The 19,866-nt window shown below is 30.9% G+C and overlaps 3 protein-coding genes across 3 annotated transcripts; 1 reads left to right on the top strand and 2 right to left on the bottom strand.

The window, feature by feature from the left end:
• The first annotated feature begins 1,922 nt into the window (after nt 1-1,922).
• Nucleotides 1,923-4,988, top strand: LOC107012137 (F-box protein At1g10780). Its single transcript, XM_015211884.2, has 4 exons — nt 1,923-2,015; nt 3,286-4,022; nt 4,103-4,383; nt 4,480-4,988. The coding sequence occupies exons 2-4, from the start codon at nt 3,290-3,292 to the stop codon at nt 4,714-4,716; spliced, it is 1,251 nt and encodes a 416-aa protein (XP_015067370.1). The 5' UTR covers nt 1,923-2,015; nt 3,286-3,289; the 3' UTR covers nt 4,717-4,988.
• A 1,110-nt stretch (nt 4,989-6,098) lies between these two features.
• On the bottom strand, nt 6,099-10,353 carry LOC107027537 (transmembrane emp24 domain-containing protein p24delta4-like). Its single transcript, XM_015228696.2, has 4 exons — nt 10,068-10,353; nt 7,974-8,189; nt 6,533-6,609; nt 6,099-6,449 (listed from the first exon to the last, which is right to left on the bottom strand). The coding sequence occupies exons 1-4, from the start codon at nt 10,269-10,271 to the stop codon at nt 6,305-6,307; spliced, it is 642 nt and encodes a 213-aa protein (XP_015084182.1). The 5' UTR covers nt 10,272-10,353; the 3' UTR covers nt 6,099-6,304.
• A 2,642-nt stretch (nt 10,354-12,995) lies between these two features.
• LOC107028942 (putative elongation of fatty acids protein DDB_G0272012) lies at nt 12,996-14,159 on the bottom strand. The gene has a single exon (XM_015230193.2). It carries the CDS (start codon nt 14,083-14,085, stop codon nt 13,249-13,251), a length of 837 nt encoding a protein of 278 aa, XP_015085679.1. The 5' UTR covers nt 14,086-14,159; the 3' UTR covers nt 12,996-13,248.
• Between the last annotated feature and the right edge of the window lie 5,707 nt (nt 14,160-19,866).

Below are 19,866 nucleotides of genomic sequence, written 5' to 3'. Positions count from 1 at the left end.
ATTTAAATTCTGAGGATGAAAGATTCATTTCCTACTCATATCCTAAGTCTTTTTAGGTAACTTTAATCTTCTCCGCGTAGCTAAGACATGATCAAATTAAAATGAAATAAAATTATTGATTCAATCAATTTCTTAACAAAAATAGATTGGATGACTTGCTATTTTTTAGGTGGTATAACCGTATAAAAATGTTTTTTGCTCACTTAGATAATATAAGGATGTACATTAGATTTGAGAGATAAATTTAGCCAAAAACTTCAAACTATAAAGTCTAAGACAGTGTTTGGCCCCGAGTTTTAGAATATTTTTTATAAATAATATTTGGGCCAATTTTTTGGTGAAATTACACCATGTTTTTGACCCCAAGTTTTTTCAAGAATACCTCGGTACTTCAAAAAATATGATAAGTTCTAAAAGCTATTGAAATACCCATAACTTTGTATAATTATTTTATAATGAATATGTCCCATTAAAAATAACCTTGTAACATGATTGATAACAATCAACAATAACAAAATAATAATATATGCAAGACTATACATTAATCGCATACTCAAATTTGTCATTGTTAAATTATAATTATAATCCACCAAACACAATTGTTCTTTTTTCTCAATTTTGTCACTAAAATTAAAACTCAAATTTTTTCGAAGGAGGTAATTATAAATACAGTTAGAATTAATAAATAATGATTTTTTTTTATAAAATATAAAAGTTTGGGGTAATTCTTAATTTTTTAAAATTTCCAAATATTAGAACTACTTGTATTTTCTAGTACTTGGAAACTCGAAAGGAAATTTGGGATACTTGACAAATATATTTCGACCCAATACCATTTTCCAAGTATTCTTGGGGTCAAACGGATCTTAAGCTAGCTTAGACCATGAATTCTATATTACATTTCAAAAATCCATCTTTTATTATATGTTTGACCAGATATTTCTCAATTAATACCTTAAACAAATTCTTAATATATATTTTTGACCAAAGATTTTGAATCATAGTATGAAAATCTGTGTTGAATTATTTTTTCAGATTTCAAAGGGATTTTTAGAGAAATTACATTGTTACTCCTAAAAATTCATTTTTATTCCAAACACTACTACAAGTTTTAAAAATCACAAATTCTAAACTCTAATTTTTAAATTTCAAATTTTCAACTTCGAAATCTATATCTTTAAGCCAAACAAAAGAAAAAGTTGTTCTAGATTTATGGAAATAAATCTATAAATAAAAAAAAGTGATATTAAATTACCCAAAACCCTCAAGAGTTTGCGCATTTATTTAAGAATATAAGTAAATGATGAGTACGAACACGCAACTCAAACTAGTGAGATCAATCCAATTATATCCATGCACGAACATACGCATAAACGTAAAACAATTAAAAAAATTTAATTTACCCTAAAATGTACAATGCCAATTTTTCCAAATGAAATACACAGACAACTCAAACTAGTGAAATCAATCCAAATATTCATGCACGATTAGTATAAGACCCTTGAAATCAAATTCACTATTATTTTTTTTCTAGTATGTATATAAAAATAAATGTGAATAAAAATATGGACGAACAATACTCCAAGGCATGACATAATTTAAGTTTAAATTTTTCAAATTGGAAATTTTTTTTGGAGAAAAAGACAAATATTTCAGAAATAAAGGGAACAATATTCACACATGGTATAAAATTTAGGACTTAGGGTAAAATAAAAAAAAATGAAGTCAACTTAAGGCGCTATTCGAATAAATTTCATTCAAAAAAAGGCTCATAAACGGTCCAAAAATTCAAAAACGAAGCGGGTCATTTTGGGTTTTTTTTTTTGCATGCATGAAAAAATAACACAATTTTTTTGAATTTTGAAAACAGCTCCACAGCGCTCATATATACCCGCGCCCTCACCATTTTTTCACTTCCCTTTATCTCTCTATATCTCTTTCTCTCTCTAAAATAAGCTTGAATCTGAGCATCTTCTACATCGATGAAGGGATAGAGCTCGGCTGGATTCTTCATCGTAAGCTTTCTTTTTTCTCGATTCTATGGTTTATCGATTGGGTTTTATCAATGTGGTTGTTTGAAGATTTAATCTTTTTTTTTTTGGTTTCATGAACATACATTTCGTTGTTGGTGTTTGTTAATCTGATGAAATTCATGTTAATTGTTTGTTGTCGATGGATTTATTTACATGGGTCGTTGTTGATTTCTGCTCTGAATAAGCTTAAATCTGAGTATCTTCTTTGTTGCTGAAAGTCGAAAAATTGACTGAATCCTTCATCCTAAGCTTCTGTTTAACTGATTCTATAGTTAATGGATTTAGATTGTTAATGGGGTTGTTCAAAGATTTAATCTTTTTTGTTTCATGAACATACATTTCGTTTTTGGTGTTTGTTAATCTGATGTAATTCATGTTAATTGTTTGTTATAGATGGATATATTTTCATGGGTCGTTGTTAATTTCTGCTCTGAATAGGCTTAAATCTGAGCATCTTCTTTGTGGCTGAAAGCCGGAAACTTGACTGAATCCTTCATAGCAAGCTTCTGTTTAATTGATTCAATGGTTTATCGATTTGAACTGTCAATGTGGCTGTTCAAAGATTTAATCTGTTTTATTTCATGAACATACATTTCGTTTTTGGTGTTTGTTAATCTTTACATGGGTCAATCGTTAATTTCTGCTCCTGATTTTGTGTGCTACCCTAACCCCCAGCTGGCCTTAAAAGATTTAAATTTTGGGCAGTTGATGTAGGTTCATATCTGTTTTAATTTATAGATGAGATTTATATGATTATATCAAATCTGCATCTAAGGCTGAATAATGTATGCATTGGTTTAATTAAAATTCTGAAAAAAAATTCTTGCCAAAGTTTGAATCCGTAGATGTAAGTTTATAATCATAGATTCGTTTTACCATATGCCATTTCAGTTAATCCGTGTAGTCTGTAGATCTTTGTTCTGGCTTAGCCATTACGGATTTAACTAAAAATGACAACTTTTTACCATATGTACTTTTTCTTTAGTGGGATGAATTGAATGAATCCCACATCTAGTGAAAGCCGAGAACCTAGCTTCCTTATATGACTTGAGGAAACTTTTCTTTTTTGCTAGCTTTTAGAGTGTGAGTTAGTCTCATGATTTAATTTGAATGAAAATATTTCTTTTTCATGTTTAAGATTATTACCAATTTTAAACCTTGTGTAATCAAGGTGCTTAAAATTTTGATGTTGCCTTTTTTTCTTTTGTTGTGATTTGTAACTGATCATAACCTGTTTGATATCTCTACCCAGAAAAATGGACTTTTTGCCAGATGCCATTGTCACGTGCATCTTAGTCTATGTAACGAACGCAAAAGATGTGGCTTCTGCTTCTTGTGTATCAAAGAGATGGAAGGAGTCAATTCCTTATCTGAACAAGCTTGTCTTCCCTCGTAACATTTTTGATGATGTTAAGAGGTTCTCTCCTGATGAAATTATTGAGCAAATGGTTTCATCAATTAATAAACTGGAAGAACTTGTTGTATACTGTCCTTTTAGTGGTTCTTGCCTAGCGTCATGGCTTTCAATGGCAGGACATTCTCTACAGAAGCTTGAACTAAAGATGGATGACAACCTTATTGATTTGAATTCTTGCTCCAGGAAGTTGGATAGTATCGGAGCAGCAACGAATTTGGAGTCATTGAAACTTTGGGGTGTGAATATGACTCGTGGCCCAAAATGGCACACTTTCCATAAGCTTAAAAATCTTGAAATAGTTGGTGCAGTAACAGATGACTCTAACCTCCATGCTGCATTAGGGGCTTGCCCCAATTTGAGTAACCTGTTGCTCCTTGGTTGTGAAGGAGCGACAGATGTCTTTATTGAGCTTCCTCATCTGGAGAAATGCAAACTTGATTTCAATGGCTTAGGTAATTGCTCCCTTACTGTCAATTCTCGAAATCTTCAACATTTGGAAGTGCAAGGCTTTAGTGGGATCAGAGTCCTTGAGACTCAATTTCTCAGAGACCTTATCATTGCTAATACTGCAGGTACTGAAAATTCCATTTTTAAATACTATTTTAGTCCTCTACTTTCAAACAGTATCACAATCAACCAACTTTTATTGTAGGACGGGTTAGTGCTCTTGATTTTGGAAAGCTTGTGGCACTTGAGTCATTGGAGATGAGAGGAGTTCAATGGTGTTGGCATGCTATACACTATATGCTTCAATTGGCAAGTGAAGTCAAGCATCTCCTCATGAAGGTGGAATTCACTGGGGATTTTGATGCTCTTCAGCCATTTCCTGAGATTGATATTGTTGATTTCTTTAACAGTCATCCCAAGCTAACAAAATTTGAAATCCATGGTGCCATGTTTGCTGCTCTTTGCCAGAGAAACAGTTTGAGAAATGTGAGTCTTTAGTTTCTCCTTGCTCAAAGGTTCCTCATGGTGCACTTAATGTTTGTTTAGCTAGTTCATGACATTTGAAATCTTGGATGTTTGCAGGTTGACTCCAGATTTATGATCCCTTGCCTTGAGGAGGTTGTAGTCACCGTGAGGTCGCCACTGAATGCTGAACAAAAGATGAGTACTCTAGAGTCTCTAATCAACTATGGAAAGAAACTGAGGAAGATGAGAATAAGAATTCTTCAGATGAAGAGCAGCCATAGCAGTACAGATGATTTTTTTGAGGATATTTGCAAATTCACTCACAGTCATCGCAGGATTGTTTCAATTGAATAGAAAAGAGTAGCCCAGTGCACAAGGCATCCCGCGTTAGCAGGGTCCTCGGAAGGGCCGCACCCCATTTTTTCGATTGAATAACGATTGGATATTTCCTTGTTCTCTTTAATTTTAATAGGAACATACTTGGACCATTCACGTCATAGTTCCTAGACATTTTTACTTTGATTTATGTACCTTTGAATTTTATAGCTAGACTTGGAGCTCAGATGTTTTAAACTCATGAGTACTTTGAGGAAATCATAAATGAATTTCTTTGGTTTTAGATGAAATGTTTGCTTTTTTTTTTGGAAATTGAGATATGCTTAATTTTCTATTTTTGCTATATCATTGCGAAAGCTTCTATATCAGTACAAAGAGAAAGAGTTTACTATGGTCACTGTAGTGTCCGCAGTTTGTGGAACTAATATGTGGAGTGTTATTTTTATGATGATAATGTAGTATGGAATAAAAATATATGTACGAGTAATGAGTTTGTAATTACTTGATTTAGAACACTCAAATTAATAAAAATACAATCAAATTATAAAGCATTAACAAATTAATCCAAACACAAAATACTTTACAAATCCTCTTTGTACTAGATAATATAACTATATAGGTGGAATTGGTTATTATTACATGAAGAGATAAGCGAATATGTACCCACCATATAAATTCTTTACATTGTCAATATATATTAAGTTAAATTAATGTATCATAATAATAATAATAATATATCGATAGCCTAAAGAATTTATATGGCCTAGCAAATATATTATTTAAAGGTTGGATTTTAACTATTTGATCTTGTTTGAAATGTTTTTTTTTTTTGCCAATTGATTAATGATGAAATTGCTTGTATTTTTATTTTACTTTTTGAATATTTCTGCATCTATAAAGTGTCAGTATGACATACATATAAATGAGAAATTTCTTGAAAAGGAAAAATCATATATTTCTATCATATGAATATATGTAAATCAAAGTCGAACAATATAATTACCAATTTATCGCCAATATTAAATTTAAGGATGCTGAATATCAAGTAAATTAAATATGATAACACTATCATTTTTTTAAAACCAAAAAATTTAATAACATACCATACCGTACCATATCCACCCCTACCAATAGCTACTGTTATCGATCAATTTCAACCATAAAGGGACAACTAAGGGAATTATCATGAATGAGCTCTCGGTCAAAAAAGTGTACAAAATTTAAAATTAAACGGATTTAACATTAACATTATGGATTCAAGAATAATACATTTTGTTGGATTTTAGTAAATTTTTACTCACATAACTAATATAGACATACACACACTTCGTGTAGAAAATTATGAGTTCAGATGAACCTGTAATCAAAAGTCGACAGAGAATCTAAACTAGAGGAAAAAGTAGAGAGAATTCTGCTGCTTAAATAAGCAAGACTGCTTCAGAAAATGTACAAGTAGTCAACAACAATGTCCACTGAAATGATGAAGTGAAGAACAAATCTAAGGCATGAAACCTTTGCCTTCAATATCTGATACAGTTAAAGCTAGATCCACTAAAATCACATAAAAAGTGCCAAATGATGCTAGTCCTAAGATTTTATCTGCTATCTAAATTAGCTTCTTCTTTTGGAAATATCGCTTCAGATACAAAATTTGTAAAACTGCTGCCATGACGCAGACTCCCAAGGATGCAAGACTAAAGCTAGCCACCCGCGTATTAGTTATTTCACTAACTGCCCGCATCTCTGCTTCTCTGAAAGGACAAAAAGAAGATGGTAACAAGAGCAAGTAAGTAAACCAAAAGCAATGCATCTATAAATATATTTTAAAAAGTACCTGGTCTTTAAGTATATCAAATTTTCATGAATGGCCTCCACAGCTCCCTCAAGCTTTCTCAGCTCAAGTTCAATACCCTACTAGTGGCAGAAATTTGAGTAAAATTTCTACAGTTTCCGGAAAAGATCTATTAATCTACTTATCAGGGAAAGAATAGCCAAAGTATGATACTTTACTGATGTATCAATTGTACAGAAGGAGATAACACTACATAACCGAAGCTTAAACAAGTTACAATACAAGCTTTTGTCAGAATTTTGTATTGCTAAACTAAACTGTCCTGATCTTGGATGAATCATTGAGTTCAACTTCCATCATGGCATGAAGCTTCCACAAAGCCTTTTTCCTGAATGATTTATAAGGTGACAATTCTGGCTTTCACAATCAAAACATGATTAATGCTAAAGCTTGATAGTTAACTCCTTGAACATCCTAGGTCACAAAGTCCATGGGGCCAGCCCTCCACCCTCACAAGAAGGAGAACATTCATTTGTCCAACCACTTACCAACTCCAGAAACAATAAGCAAAGACACACAAAGGAATTAATGAACTCAAACCTCCACATAAAGTCATGAATTAACCTTATATGCTCAGGACCACCATCCATAAATGGTTCATAAACAAAGGGTCTTCTACCAACTAAGGCAAAGTGTTCAAACGCACATAGAGGGCAGTTCGGTAAACAAAGCTCCCGCTTTATGCAGGGTCCAGAAAGGATCACACCACACTGGGATCGTGGTAAAGGATAAACAAACAAACAACATAATTTCTCTTGGCAGTTAAATTGACTGTGAGGGTATAAATCAGATTACTTATTCCCTGATGACGATCTTACTCAAAGTAAGAATCATCCTCGTACACCCTCTGCCAATTTCATACGACGATATATGATTGGACACAGTATTTATGGATCTTTGACTTATGTACTAAATTAGTGAATAGTTATAATGGAGAAAATATTAAATTTAAACAGAATGTTTGATTGAGAAATATCACATAAAATAGTTCAAATTTAGATTGTTAAATGGAATTTACGTTCTTTAAATTTGTATGATATGATATTAAATGAAATTGTGTCAACCAATTATGATGTACCAAAATTTAGATGCCATATAGAATAGGCCAATTCTTTTTTTCTTCAAACTATGGACAATAAGAGATTTTACTATTGACACTCTCTCCGTAGCTCTCCATGATTTCAAATCCAAGTGACATCAATATCATTGACTTCTCTCATTAAAGAACTCTAGATTCATTTATACCATCATTAAACTATGGCCTTATTGACTCAGTAGTGAAACATGCTTCAAATTTATAGCTTTTAGTCCTCTTTTGTCCCTTGAGGGTCTGTACTTTCTTCAAACTAGCACGCTTTGGTTTCAGACAATTATGTTACGAACGAAGATCAAAATCTGAAAGGACAACAAAATCAGGCCCCACCTCTATCTTCTCCTTTCTGGCAACTGAATCCCAATCCTTGGCAGCAATTCCGGTTTTCCAGTCAAGGCCAACATTTAAGCTCTTACCTCCTGGATTATGACCATCTTCAACCCAAAAACAAGCTAGATAGTTGCCAGCCTCAGTTGTTGTGAAGGCAAACTGACCATGTGTCGTGTTCTCTTTGTGATGAAGGGTGTTCCCAAATGGTGAGGTGACCTGCACAAGTAATACCATGCTATAAGATTCACTACAATAGCAGAAATGGCGAAACATGAAAATCAGAGACAACATTTCCCATAAAATTTATACAGATGTTCTAGCCAACAAAAGGACGATAAACTTTTATATCGAGAAAACACTAGCAATACCACTTTAAGTTTAAAACACCTCCTAATGTGTGTGTGAGAGAGATACAGTCATTCACGGCACAAGCCCATATGATTTAATACTTGTTATCGATTAATCGAGCAATCAGGTATATACAAACATAATACAGTACCCAGCTTATGAGTTGAATTTGATGCTTTGAATCATTGGACCTGTCTAGACTTTAGTAGAACAATAAACAAGAAGGTGAAGCAGTAGAGAAACATAAACAACTAAACTAAGAATACTTTAATCTTAAAGCGTTTAATCTGTTCTATGCAATCAAAGACAATGTTGGGACAAAAATTATTTGAATACAACCATCTATTTACTTAGTTATGGGAGAGCAGGGTAGTTTAAGGTGTGACTATTGAAATATTTGCAGGCTTGGCAAGGAATCTCTCCCATAATGCTAACTTACAAATACATTTTCCTCCACTTTCTCCATGCAAATATACCTCCTTACAACTCCTCGTACTACACGGTAACCCAATAAAAACACTGCATGAACGTGACACAAGGTGACAAGAAATGAAGATTTACGTAGTGGTTTTATTTTATCATTTGCCAAAAGCCTGAATACTTAATCTGCCTACAGTATGGCTTTGAAAATCTGCACCTTGCCATCAGATAACTTAGGAGACTCAACTTTGACAAGCAGGATTTCTATTCTATGAACTAGAAAAAGGAGAGTACTGTTATTTTATCAATAAAGATGATAACTTTTTAAAATTCTTTTGAAGGAACAAAGAACATATCAGCCTCAGATAAGTAAAATCACCACATCATATACTAACTAATCACACTTCTATCAATAAGCAAGCAATTTTATTTGTGAATTTCACCTAAAATGATTAATGTAACGGATTTAAAGAGCTTTCTGTACATTAGGGAGAATTGGGATACTTCCGTATTTTCTAATTTCTAATAGTCTACTTTATAGATAGGTCTATGTTAAATGTAACAAGATTCAAATTGTAACTGTATCAAATATTACATGGTCAAGTTGAGACGAGTTTATACAGTTCACTCTCAACAACTAATTAGATGTCACTTATGCTAACTTTCCATACTTGTATCCAACCACACAGCAAGCTCGAGCAGGTTAAGCAAGGAGGCTGCAGACATGTTCTGTGAAATGTAGGAACCTGGTTAAGGAAATGTTGCAAAAAACTGGTGTGTGTGAGTGGGGTGGGGGGGAGTTTGTAAATTCAGGGAGTGACAGTCCTTTTTGTAAATTTGGAACCCATGATGCCAATTGACAGGTCAAATCTTTAAGATTGATGTAGAATGTAGAGCCTAAGTTGATATTATCATGTGACCAACAAAAGCACAAGGCTACAATTAAAAGTACATCACACTGAATCATATGATGATGCAGAAGCAAGGGCAGAACCAAAATCAATTTCAGGGGCATAGCCAAAGCCAAATACAAGTGTCTGATTCACCTGGACACCAAGTTCCTTGATATGGAGCCTATCTAATAGCTATTGCAATGTAAACAAAGAAGCTCATGCCTAACTAACTACCCTTTTAAGCAGATCAAATCACAGATTGATTTACATAAAGATACGCCAGCAAACTATCAATTCCCTAATCTTAAAGTAATACTAATTAAAACCCAGGTTGGAATTCCATCTACAAATTTGGTCCCCGGTGGTTGTTCAATGTTCATGGGGGCTGCTAGCTAACTAATAGAGAGTAGAGCGAGCATATAGAATGGGATACCTTGACGGAAAGTGTGGGGCTGGGATGGGTATGATCATCGGGAAGGGCATAGTAATCAGCCAAAACGACGACGTTGTTGTGAAGTTCTTCAGAAACACACTTGGTTCCAATGGAGGGAACAGTCAACCATATAGCTTGTCCCTTATGCAATAAACAGAGTAGCATCAAGCATATCCATCTGCTCATGCTCATGTCACCCATCATTCCCTTTTACTTGAAGAATTTTGACTGACAGAGCTTTGGGATCTTCAATTGTGGAGAAGGAGATCGATCTTCTCCTATTGAATGTATTAATTATTACGGTATCTGAACATAATTAGCCCATTGGATCCATGGGCCTCTTTTCGTTGTAACCATTTTACAAACATCTTAAAATTATCGAAAAATTGTATATAATAGTAACCTAAAATAAATGGAGTAGCTAGAGTTTGATTTAATTATGCTACATAGCAAACGTTTGTAAAAAATTATCAAGCGCCTTTCTCCCAAATATCTCGCTCACAACTCTTTTCCAATCTCTCGCTCGCTTCCTTACTTATTATACAAACACAAGTGTATAAAAATTGTTTCTAATTGTATAAAGCAGAGAAAATTGTATAAATACAATATATTTTTGTTCCGCTCTCTCCCCTCTTCCAGGTATCGCTCGCCACTCTCCCAAATCTCGCTTGCCACCCTCGTCTTTCTCACTTATACAAACAGAAGTGAAATGTATAAATTGCGTTTCTGTTTGTATAAAGCGTGAGAAAATTGTATATACACATGCAAGTACATATATTTTCGTTTGATACACTTATAATTATACAATAAAAATACTCCCCTGCCCAGTTTCTTTTGCCTTTCTCTCTTTCTCGTTTTATACAATTTTCAAATTGTATCTAATTTCTCTCTTTCTCGTTTTATACAATTCGATTTAATTGTATATTCCTTGTCAATTCTCTTTTGTCTTTCTCTCTTTCTCATTTTATACAAATTCAAATTGTATATAATCATTCTACACACTTATAATAATACAATTTGTTTTATACACTTCGTTTTTATACAGTTCTCTGCCCAAGTGTCTTTCTCTTTCTTGTTTTATACAATTTGCTTCAACTGTATATATATAGCGAATTATACAGTTTTTATGTTTGCTATGGAGCGCAATTATGCAAACTTTGCTATAGCATACACATATGAATATTTTATTTGCTATATGTGAAAGTTGCCCTAAAATAATTATACTCGTTATGTGATAATTAGTTCGTGTGTCACCTTATTATAATTCAAAATAATTTAATTTTAAATTTTTTATTTTTTGCCACTTAGTGGCCGTATGGTTACTGATTAGAGCTATGCAAGTATTAGTTATGCAAGTTTAGTTATGTTGGACTTAATTATGCAGATATTAGCTATGTGAATATTAGTTATGTAAATATTATTTAGTTACATAGACATTATAATACATGAATTATTAACTATTGAATATTAAACTTATTGCAAATTATTAATATATATTATTGCTAATAAAATGTGAAACATATTGAATAATATATAATGCTAATATACCTAATACAAATTTCTACCAAACATAGTAAAGCTATGTAGTTTGTAGGACTACAAAAATACAACCAAACATGATATAATTTATACTACTTTTATTTCTATTATAAAACTTCTACCAAACATAATAAAATTACTATAACTTTTTATACACGAATAAGACATCTCAAACGACCCCTTAAAGTAGGTGTTTACTGTACCATATGCGTGCTGCCAACATAACTATGAAGAAGAAATTAGCTATCGTTTTTAATAAATTTTCAAAACAAAAATTAAAAATTTGATTTTGGGTACAAAGTTTCAATATGCGTTTAAAAATTTGATTTTGGGTACAAAGTTTTAATATGCGTTTGGGCATAGCTTTTTGGAAATAAATTTATACCGAACAAATGTCATTCATCTAAGTGTACTTGAGGAAAATGAAGAAAAAATATAATAAAGGGAATCACATTCAATTATAAGGCTTACAAAAACTATTGAGCACATATGAATTCGTAATAAATAATTCTTCATATGTTTTATATTAATTGTTACTTTTTATTTTGCATGATATTTAAGAAATCATAAATAAGAAAATTTTTGTTAAGTCATTTCTAAAAAAAATATAAATTTTTTATAAACAAATGTAAACACTTCAAAAAGAATTAATTGCAAGAATAATATAAAAAATAGGGATAATGCTCCGTACCCCCTCAACCTATGCCTGAAATCTCAGAAACACACTTATACTATACTAAGGTCCTATTACCCCCTGAACTTATATTATTAATTATTTTTTACCCCTTTTCGACCTACGTGGCACTATCTTGTAGGTCCAACGATGATTGACTTTTTTTAAAAAAATTAGTGCCACGTAGGCTGAGAAGGGGTAGAAAATTACTTATAAAATAAGTTCAGGGGATAATAGGACCTTAGTATAGTATAAGTGTGTCTCTGAAATTTCGGACATATGTTGAGGGGGTACTTGTGCATTTTTTCTAAAAATTAATTAATTAATATCTTTTTAATCTAGTAAGACAAGTAAATGAGATAATTATTTTTTATTTAATTGATGATCAAGTAATATGAGATTGCAGGAATATAATAGATTCACCAGAGACTGTCCAATTACAACAACCTTCTTAAATTTTATTCCCAATACAACCACCCTTTTTACATGTAGGTATATATTTATGAAAAATTCACTAAGGGAAAAAGACAGGTATATTCAAATTGTTATAAATCGTATACAAATATCTCTCTTTATATTTTTGGGATATTGATGTTTTTGTCGTATATTTTTGGCTCTAATGGAAGACTAAATAGAGACACGTGACACAAATTTATTTGTCGATCCGATATTTAATAGATGACAGATCTGTGAATAAGATTATGACATTTGTATACTTGTTAGTATAAAGGTATATATATGCTCTAGTTTTTAGACGGCAGGGGCACCAATGTCCGAAAAATATGACGGAGAATATTTGCATACATTTATGATAATTCGAAAATATATTTTTCCGTTTTTCCTTTCACTAATTAACTTCCAAGCCCTATAGAAGTACTAAAACAATACAAATAGGCACTGATTAATTTATAATCAACCACAGTGATATATAGCTCATAAGTCACAACATATATGTATACTTATGTCTTTTCATGGTTTCTTGGTGTTACTCTTGGCATAGGTCTTGAAGTGAAAGTTGAGAAAAAGTACTAAAAGTGAAACATTAAAACTAAAAGTGTAGAACCAAACACCAATTCCAGAGCACCCAAACTCAGTTGTGAAGTGATAATACATCAGTGCCCCAAAACACATAATGCAAAACATGAACTGACCAATTTGTACATTAGTCACCAATTTCTTCCACTTTGGCCTTTTCCCAATAGCAGACAAGAAATAATAAGCATACATTAGTACATGAACAGAAGCATTAGTGATCACCCCAACATGCCACATGGACTGGCCAATTGCAACATCGAAATAACAAACGAGTGGCACCAATGCATGGTGGTACACGTGGAGGAACGAGAGACGTCGAGATCTCGAGCTACTTAGTATGATCAAAAGGGTGTCTAAAAATTCAAGAATCTTGGAAAGATAAAATACGTAGCACCAAAAGAAAATGGGTCCACGAAGAATGACATTTTCGTAATTTAACCTATTATAACAAATGATCCAATTCCAATCATGGACGTTGGCGGCCATCTCGTGGATGATTGAGACGCCACATCCAACGACCATGATAAGCGAGAGGATACAAAGGATGAGGCTGTGAGTGGCAGTGATACAACGGAGGGTGGTGGTGGAAACGATGGGAAGGAGTGATGGAAAACGGAGAGATAATAGAGTGAAAGACAAATAAATTAAGATCGATATTATGGGAAATAACAAAGTAGCACCAAAAGTTTGTCCATGCTTAAATTCAAATTGATTGACTATTGGGTGGCCAACTAGCCAATAGTGGATTATATTGGTGGCAAGATTTTTCATTATTTTTTTATGAGATGATGAATACTATATGGTATAATATATGGAGAAGGAATATATACATACATATATATAAAGGTGTTGGAAGAAGGAAAGCCCGTGGGTGTTCATTTAAAACAGGCTTAAGTCATAGACGGTCTCTTAAAGTTGTTCGTATAATTCACTTAAACATTTTAACTAGGACTTATACCTATTGAACATCTGAACTATTCTGAATTTGAACCATTTAAACACGTTGTGTACATGTGGCAAAAAAGTGCGATTCACGCCTTATTGAGCGTGTGAATCATTTAATCAACACATTTTCAAACTTTTTTTCTCATTATTTTTTTAAAAAAAATAACAATCTTTTCAAATCCTCTCTTTCAAAATTGCACCACCCCTGCTGCTTCTATTTCTTCGTAACAATCCACCATTAACATTTTTTACAAATTTACTTCTTCTAGGTTTATACTTAAATTTGCTAAGAATTCCAAGGCAATAAGAAATCCAAACATCACTTTATTCCTTACATTCCAAGCCTTAATATGTTGTTTTATTATATTTTTATTTTGTTAATAGTAATTTTCAATAGGAGCAGATGAACCCCAACGTTATCATACACAAGGACACCTCTTTATTTTTTTCTTCTTGTCATTGTTCTAATTTTTCAGATTTAAAATTATATCTTTACATCTTTTTTCCCGGAAAAAATGGATACCACCATCCATATTTTTTTGCTGGAAAAAACGAAGGCTACCATCCACATCTCCTTACCAGAAAAGATGGAGACCGCATACACCACCCCTTCTTCTTCCACAACAAAGTAGAAACAAAATTAACAAGGAAGAACATATTTTTTGTAAAAAAATAACAACATCAATTTCAAATAGGAACAGAAAGACGGGATAAAGAGAAACAAAAATGAAAATTTTATAGTTAATATATGTTAAAATCTTCACTTTTTTTTTTTAAATGAACAACAACAATGGTGGACAAGGGATATCTTTAAGCGAAAGAGAAGAAGGGGGAGGTTTGGGGTGGGTGGGGGTGAGGTGGATTTTTCATCTTTTTTTTCCTGGTTGAAACTCTTTTATTTTTTAGATTTAGATTTTTTTGTATTTTAATTTCATTTATTTAAGATAATTAAATTAAAATGCCACATGTCCTAGTTTAATTTGTTATTTTGCCACATCAACTGCATGTGTGTTGCACGCACTTCATTTTTTAAATAGATGTCAAAAAAATGTTTGATAGGTATTTATTTTTGGGAAAAGGGTCTGATATACCCCTCAACTTTGTCATTTGGAGCTGATATACCCCTCGTTATAAAAGTGGCTCATATATGCCCTTACCGTTATACAAACGGCTCACATATACCCCTGCCGTTACAAAATGGCTCACATATACCCTTCATTTAACGGAAGTTAAAAAATTAGTTTTAAATTTATATTTATTACTTCTAATTTTTTTTTAAAAATTATTTAGGGGTATACATGATTTTTCTATCAAAGTTCAAGGTATATTTTATTTTTTTTCATACATAAATTATTTTTTGACTTCTTTTATTATAATTATTTGAATTTCTTATTCTTATTTTGTTTTTTCTTTCATTCCTTAGTTTAAAGAATAAAAAATTAAAATATTTTTTGTGTGTGTATTGTAATTTAATTTCGTATTCGAAGAAAAAATTTGGTCATCTACAATAAGTTTTACAAGAATATTAGTGAAACATAAATAAATTTGATTATCAAAATAATAATTATAAATTAGTCATTTAAACAAAAAAAAGTCAAAAAAAATATGTTTGACGAGGATTAAATTTACTCATATGAGATTATATTTTTTAGAAAAAAATAATAAAAATTTAGATTAAAATTATTATTTTTTTCATTTCCGTTAGAGGAAAAGGGTATATGTGAGCCATTTGTTTACAAGTAGGGGTATATATGAGCCACTTTCATAACAAGGGGTATATCAGCTCTAAATGACAAAGTTGAGGGGTATATCAGACCCTTTTCCCTTTATTTTTTAAGGTTGAAATGTCTAATAGAAAAATGGATATGTTGACGTGTCTAATTAAAATATGTGAACAGCTTTAAGGGACCGTAGATGACTTAAACTTTTAAAACAAGATAAATATAGAAATAGACCACTTTATGTTTTGCTTCAATGTGTTACTCCAATTATGTTACGTTTTACACATGGAGAATAATTGGCGCCAAACCTTGTTTATTGTTGCTCAATCAAATTAAAATTGTCTAATTATATTGTACCATTACTAATTATACTCCAATGATTCAAGTTGATTAACTTTATTGGGAATCCTTAATTTAAACCACTATCTAAAGTAGGTGTTAACTGCACACCATATGTGATTAAAGTTTAATTGGATAAAGATCCGCTTAAATATAATTAGGTCAAGTATTGTTTAATGACCTTATATATTATGTGTACTATAGAGAAAAGACATAAAGTGACATCTGAAGTTGTTTTGAATTTTCGAATAGACACTTTAATTATGAGAGTGTCCTATTACCCCACAAAATTTTTAAATACATTTGTAAATAGACCATTTTGCCTAATTTTTCATCAATCTCAGATTTTGAATATATGTGTGATGCACACTCTCTATTTAATTAATTGTTTTAATTTAATATATTAATAAAATACGGGCGTAATCCCACCTGAATCAATTTTTAGTGAACTCATCGGGATTGTAGTTTTTTTATTCCCCTCACCTGCACAAGGGAGTGTGAAGCTACAACAAGAACAAAAAGAGGAAGAATTGGAGAAGATGATGTATTTAAAGTATAAATAACTAAATAATAAAGAAAAAATTGACACGTAGTGTTTTTTAATTCGTTTTTGGAAGTAAAAATTTTCTATTCACGCGCTTCATTTGCGTGAAAACAAACATAAGGAGAAAAAGGATCACAATAGTCTATTTACAAAGGTAGTTAAAAGTTTTGTGGGGTAATAAGACACTCACATAGTTAAAATATCTTTTTAAAAATTTGAGACAACTTCATGTGTCACTTTATGAGTATCAAATAAATTATATAGTCATTTTAATACATAATAAAAAATAAAAAAGCAAACGTAACAACTATTTTTATATTGTAAAACTATCAAATAAAGTAATTAAGTGTATCCAAGTTAATATTTTTTTTAAAAAAAATTAAGATTAAAGAAAATATGTGGACTTCGTGACTTTTTACCCGCCAAAACTTTGTAACTTTTGAGAAGACCATACCAATCAATTGAAAATTATCATTCATTTTATACAAGTATGGTAAGGTAATAAGAGGAATATAAGGAAGGAAAAATATTAAGAAATGTTTTTTATGTGTAAGCAAAATGATAGCTTTTGAATTTCTTATTTTTGAAAAAGTATAATGGATTATTAATTAATAATTGATTTTTTCTTTTTTAATTTTCTTTTTTGGATTTTCTTTTTTTTTTCTTCATTTAAAACTTAATTCTTTAATTCTATTGATTATATTAAATAAAATGTGAAGAAACTAAAAAGTCATTTCTTTAATATAAGTTTTAATTATATTTATTTTCATTGCATTAATAACTTTTTGTTTTTCTAATTTTTAAAGTAATTAATAATTATATTAATATTCGATATTAAAATAGTATAAATAAAGATAGTCAAATTTTATAGAAATCTCAGAATAATTTTTTGTTGTTATTTTTTTTGAGAGATATTGTTAGATTACGTAGAAATCATCATATTGATTTATTCATTTTTTTTTATTGTTTTATATTCTTTATGTTTATTATTTGCATATTTTAGTTTGACTCAAAAAATAAGATGTAAATTATTAAATCATGATCAACCTATGGAGTGGATGTCAGTAAAAACTTTAAAGATTAATTACGCATTAAATTTATATATTATTCTTTAATATAAAAAAATCAAGGTCTAACAATTATATTGCAAACACATTTTCTTTTATATGATACTTAATAAATTTATTCATAACTTATCACTTTTTATAATCGTGCAAAACACAAATAAATTCACTAGTTATTATATAATACACATGTCATGAATCAATAAGGTCAGTAAACATTATTTGATCTAATTATACTTCTTCGTATTCAGTAGCACAATAAATTTCACTTTAAACGAGGAGTCAACAGTGACAATTCGATTAACATAATTCCTACACATATTTATAGCACATACAATGAACCAAGACATACAATGAACCAAGTCTATAGCCTACAAATTATGAGAAGCAACCTATATTTCCTGCTACATGTACGTACCGCCTAGGTAGCCTTTTTCGTAGTGTACAAAACTATTATTTTTATAATAATTAGATAATATATTATTCAAAAATCATAATAATGACATCTTAATAAAAATACCAATTAACACACAATTACTAATTATCATTAGAGCTGTTCATGGTTATGATTAAACAATCAAACCAAACTATAATTCAAACTAAATTGATTAAAAATCTTGATATTTAATTTGATTTGGTTAGGTTTGGTTTTAAATTTTGAAAACTGATACTATTTGGTTTGGTTTTGGCTTTACTAAAAAACAACTACAAAAATAACCAAATCAAACCGATAAATTAGAAATTTAAATTCTATAATTATTTATATATTATTTATAAATAAATATTAATACTTTGTTAAAAATTTAAGTGATTTAGAGTGTGTTTGGTATGAAGGAAAATGTTTTCCAATTTTCCCAAGTTTGGTTGGGACAAAAGTTTGGAAAATGTTTTCCAAATCAACTCATTTTCCTCAAAATTAAGGAAAATGACTTCCCTTCAAAAATTAAGGAAAACATTTTCCATGGAAAACATTTTCCTCCATACCAAACACACCCTTAAGTCTTTAACTTTACAATTTTCTCAAGCCTAACACTTAAATTTTAGCTTAATTACAATCCTAAGTCCAATTCCATCAAAATTTATTACCTACCATACCTTTTATAAGATAGTCACACACGTTCTCTTCATTTAATAACTTTATTTGTGTAATAATAACTCTAGTATTGCTTAATTGCTTAATTGAACCAACAATAGCTCTTCTGTGAATTATTCATGTACTAGATGTTTTTTTAATCAAGATACGTATGTCCTAAAAATTTATTACTTTCAAACCGAAAAATTTAAGCAAACCAAACCAACCGTCAATAACCAAACTGTTATTTTTTCATTTGGTTTGGTTTGGTTTTAGAAATTTAAAAAATCAACTCGATTGGTTTGGTTTTGCTTTTAACCAATAACCCATCCAAACCGAACCACGAACACCCCTAGTTACCACATATTTATTGTTTCTATCTTCCCACAATTTCCAAACAATTACTTCACAGTGAGCATGCATTTTTTAGATTAAGAGTATTCTATTTATTGAAGGAAAGAGGGATGACAATTAAGCGGGGCGGATGTGGAGGCAGGGTGAGTTAAATGTTATGCAGGGCGGACTGAATTAATGTGAGATGGAGCGAATTGTGGCAGGCGGATATATGTAATTCTATATGGGCTCAAATTTAATTTTAACTTTTTACATGTTAAAAGAGTGATATAACATTATCTCTTAGGATTATTTTTTAAAGCTACTAAAATATGCAAAATAATAAATGAAAACGGCTCAAAAATAGGGGAAATTGCACAAGTATCTCTCTAGACTATGATCAAAATCTCAGGTGCACAACTTAACTAAACTAAGGTCCTATTACCCCCTTTTATGAGATGATGAATATTATATGTATAATATATGGAAAAGGAATATATATATATATATATATATATATATATATATATATAT

The sequence above is a fragment of the Solanum pennellii genome, chromosome 1, assembly GCF_001406875.1.
Source record: "Solanum pennellii chromosome 1, SPENNV200".
In the NCBI taxonomy this organism is placed as follows: domain Eukaryota; kingdom Viridiplantae; phylum Streptophyta; class Magnoliopsida; order Solanales; family Solanaceae; genus Solanum; species Solanum pennellii.
The sequence above is the reverse complement of the archived record's forward strand: the minus strand, read 5'-3'. Positions and strand labels throughout refer to the sequence as shown.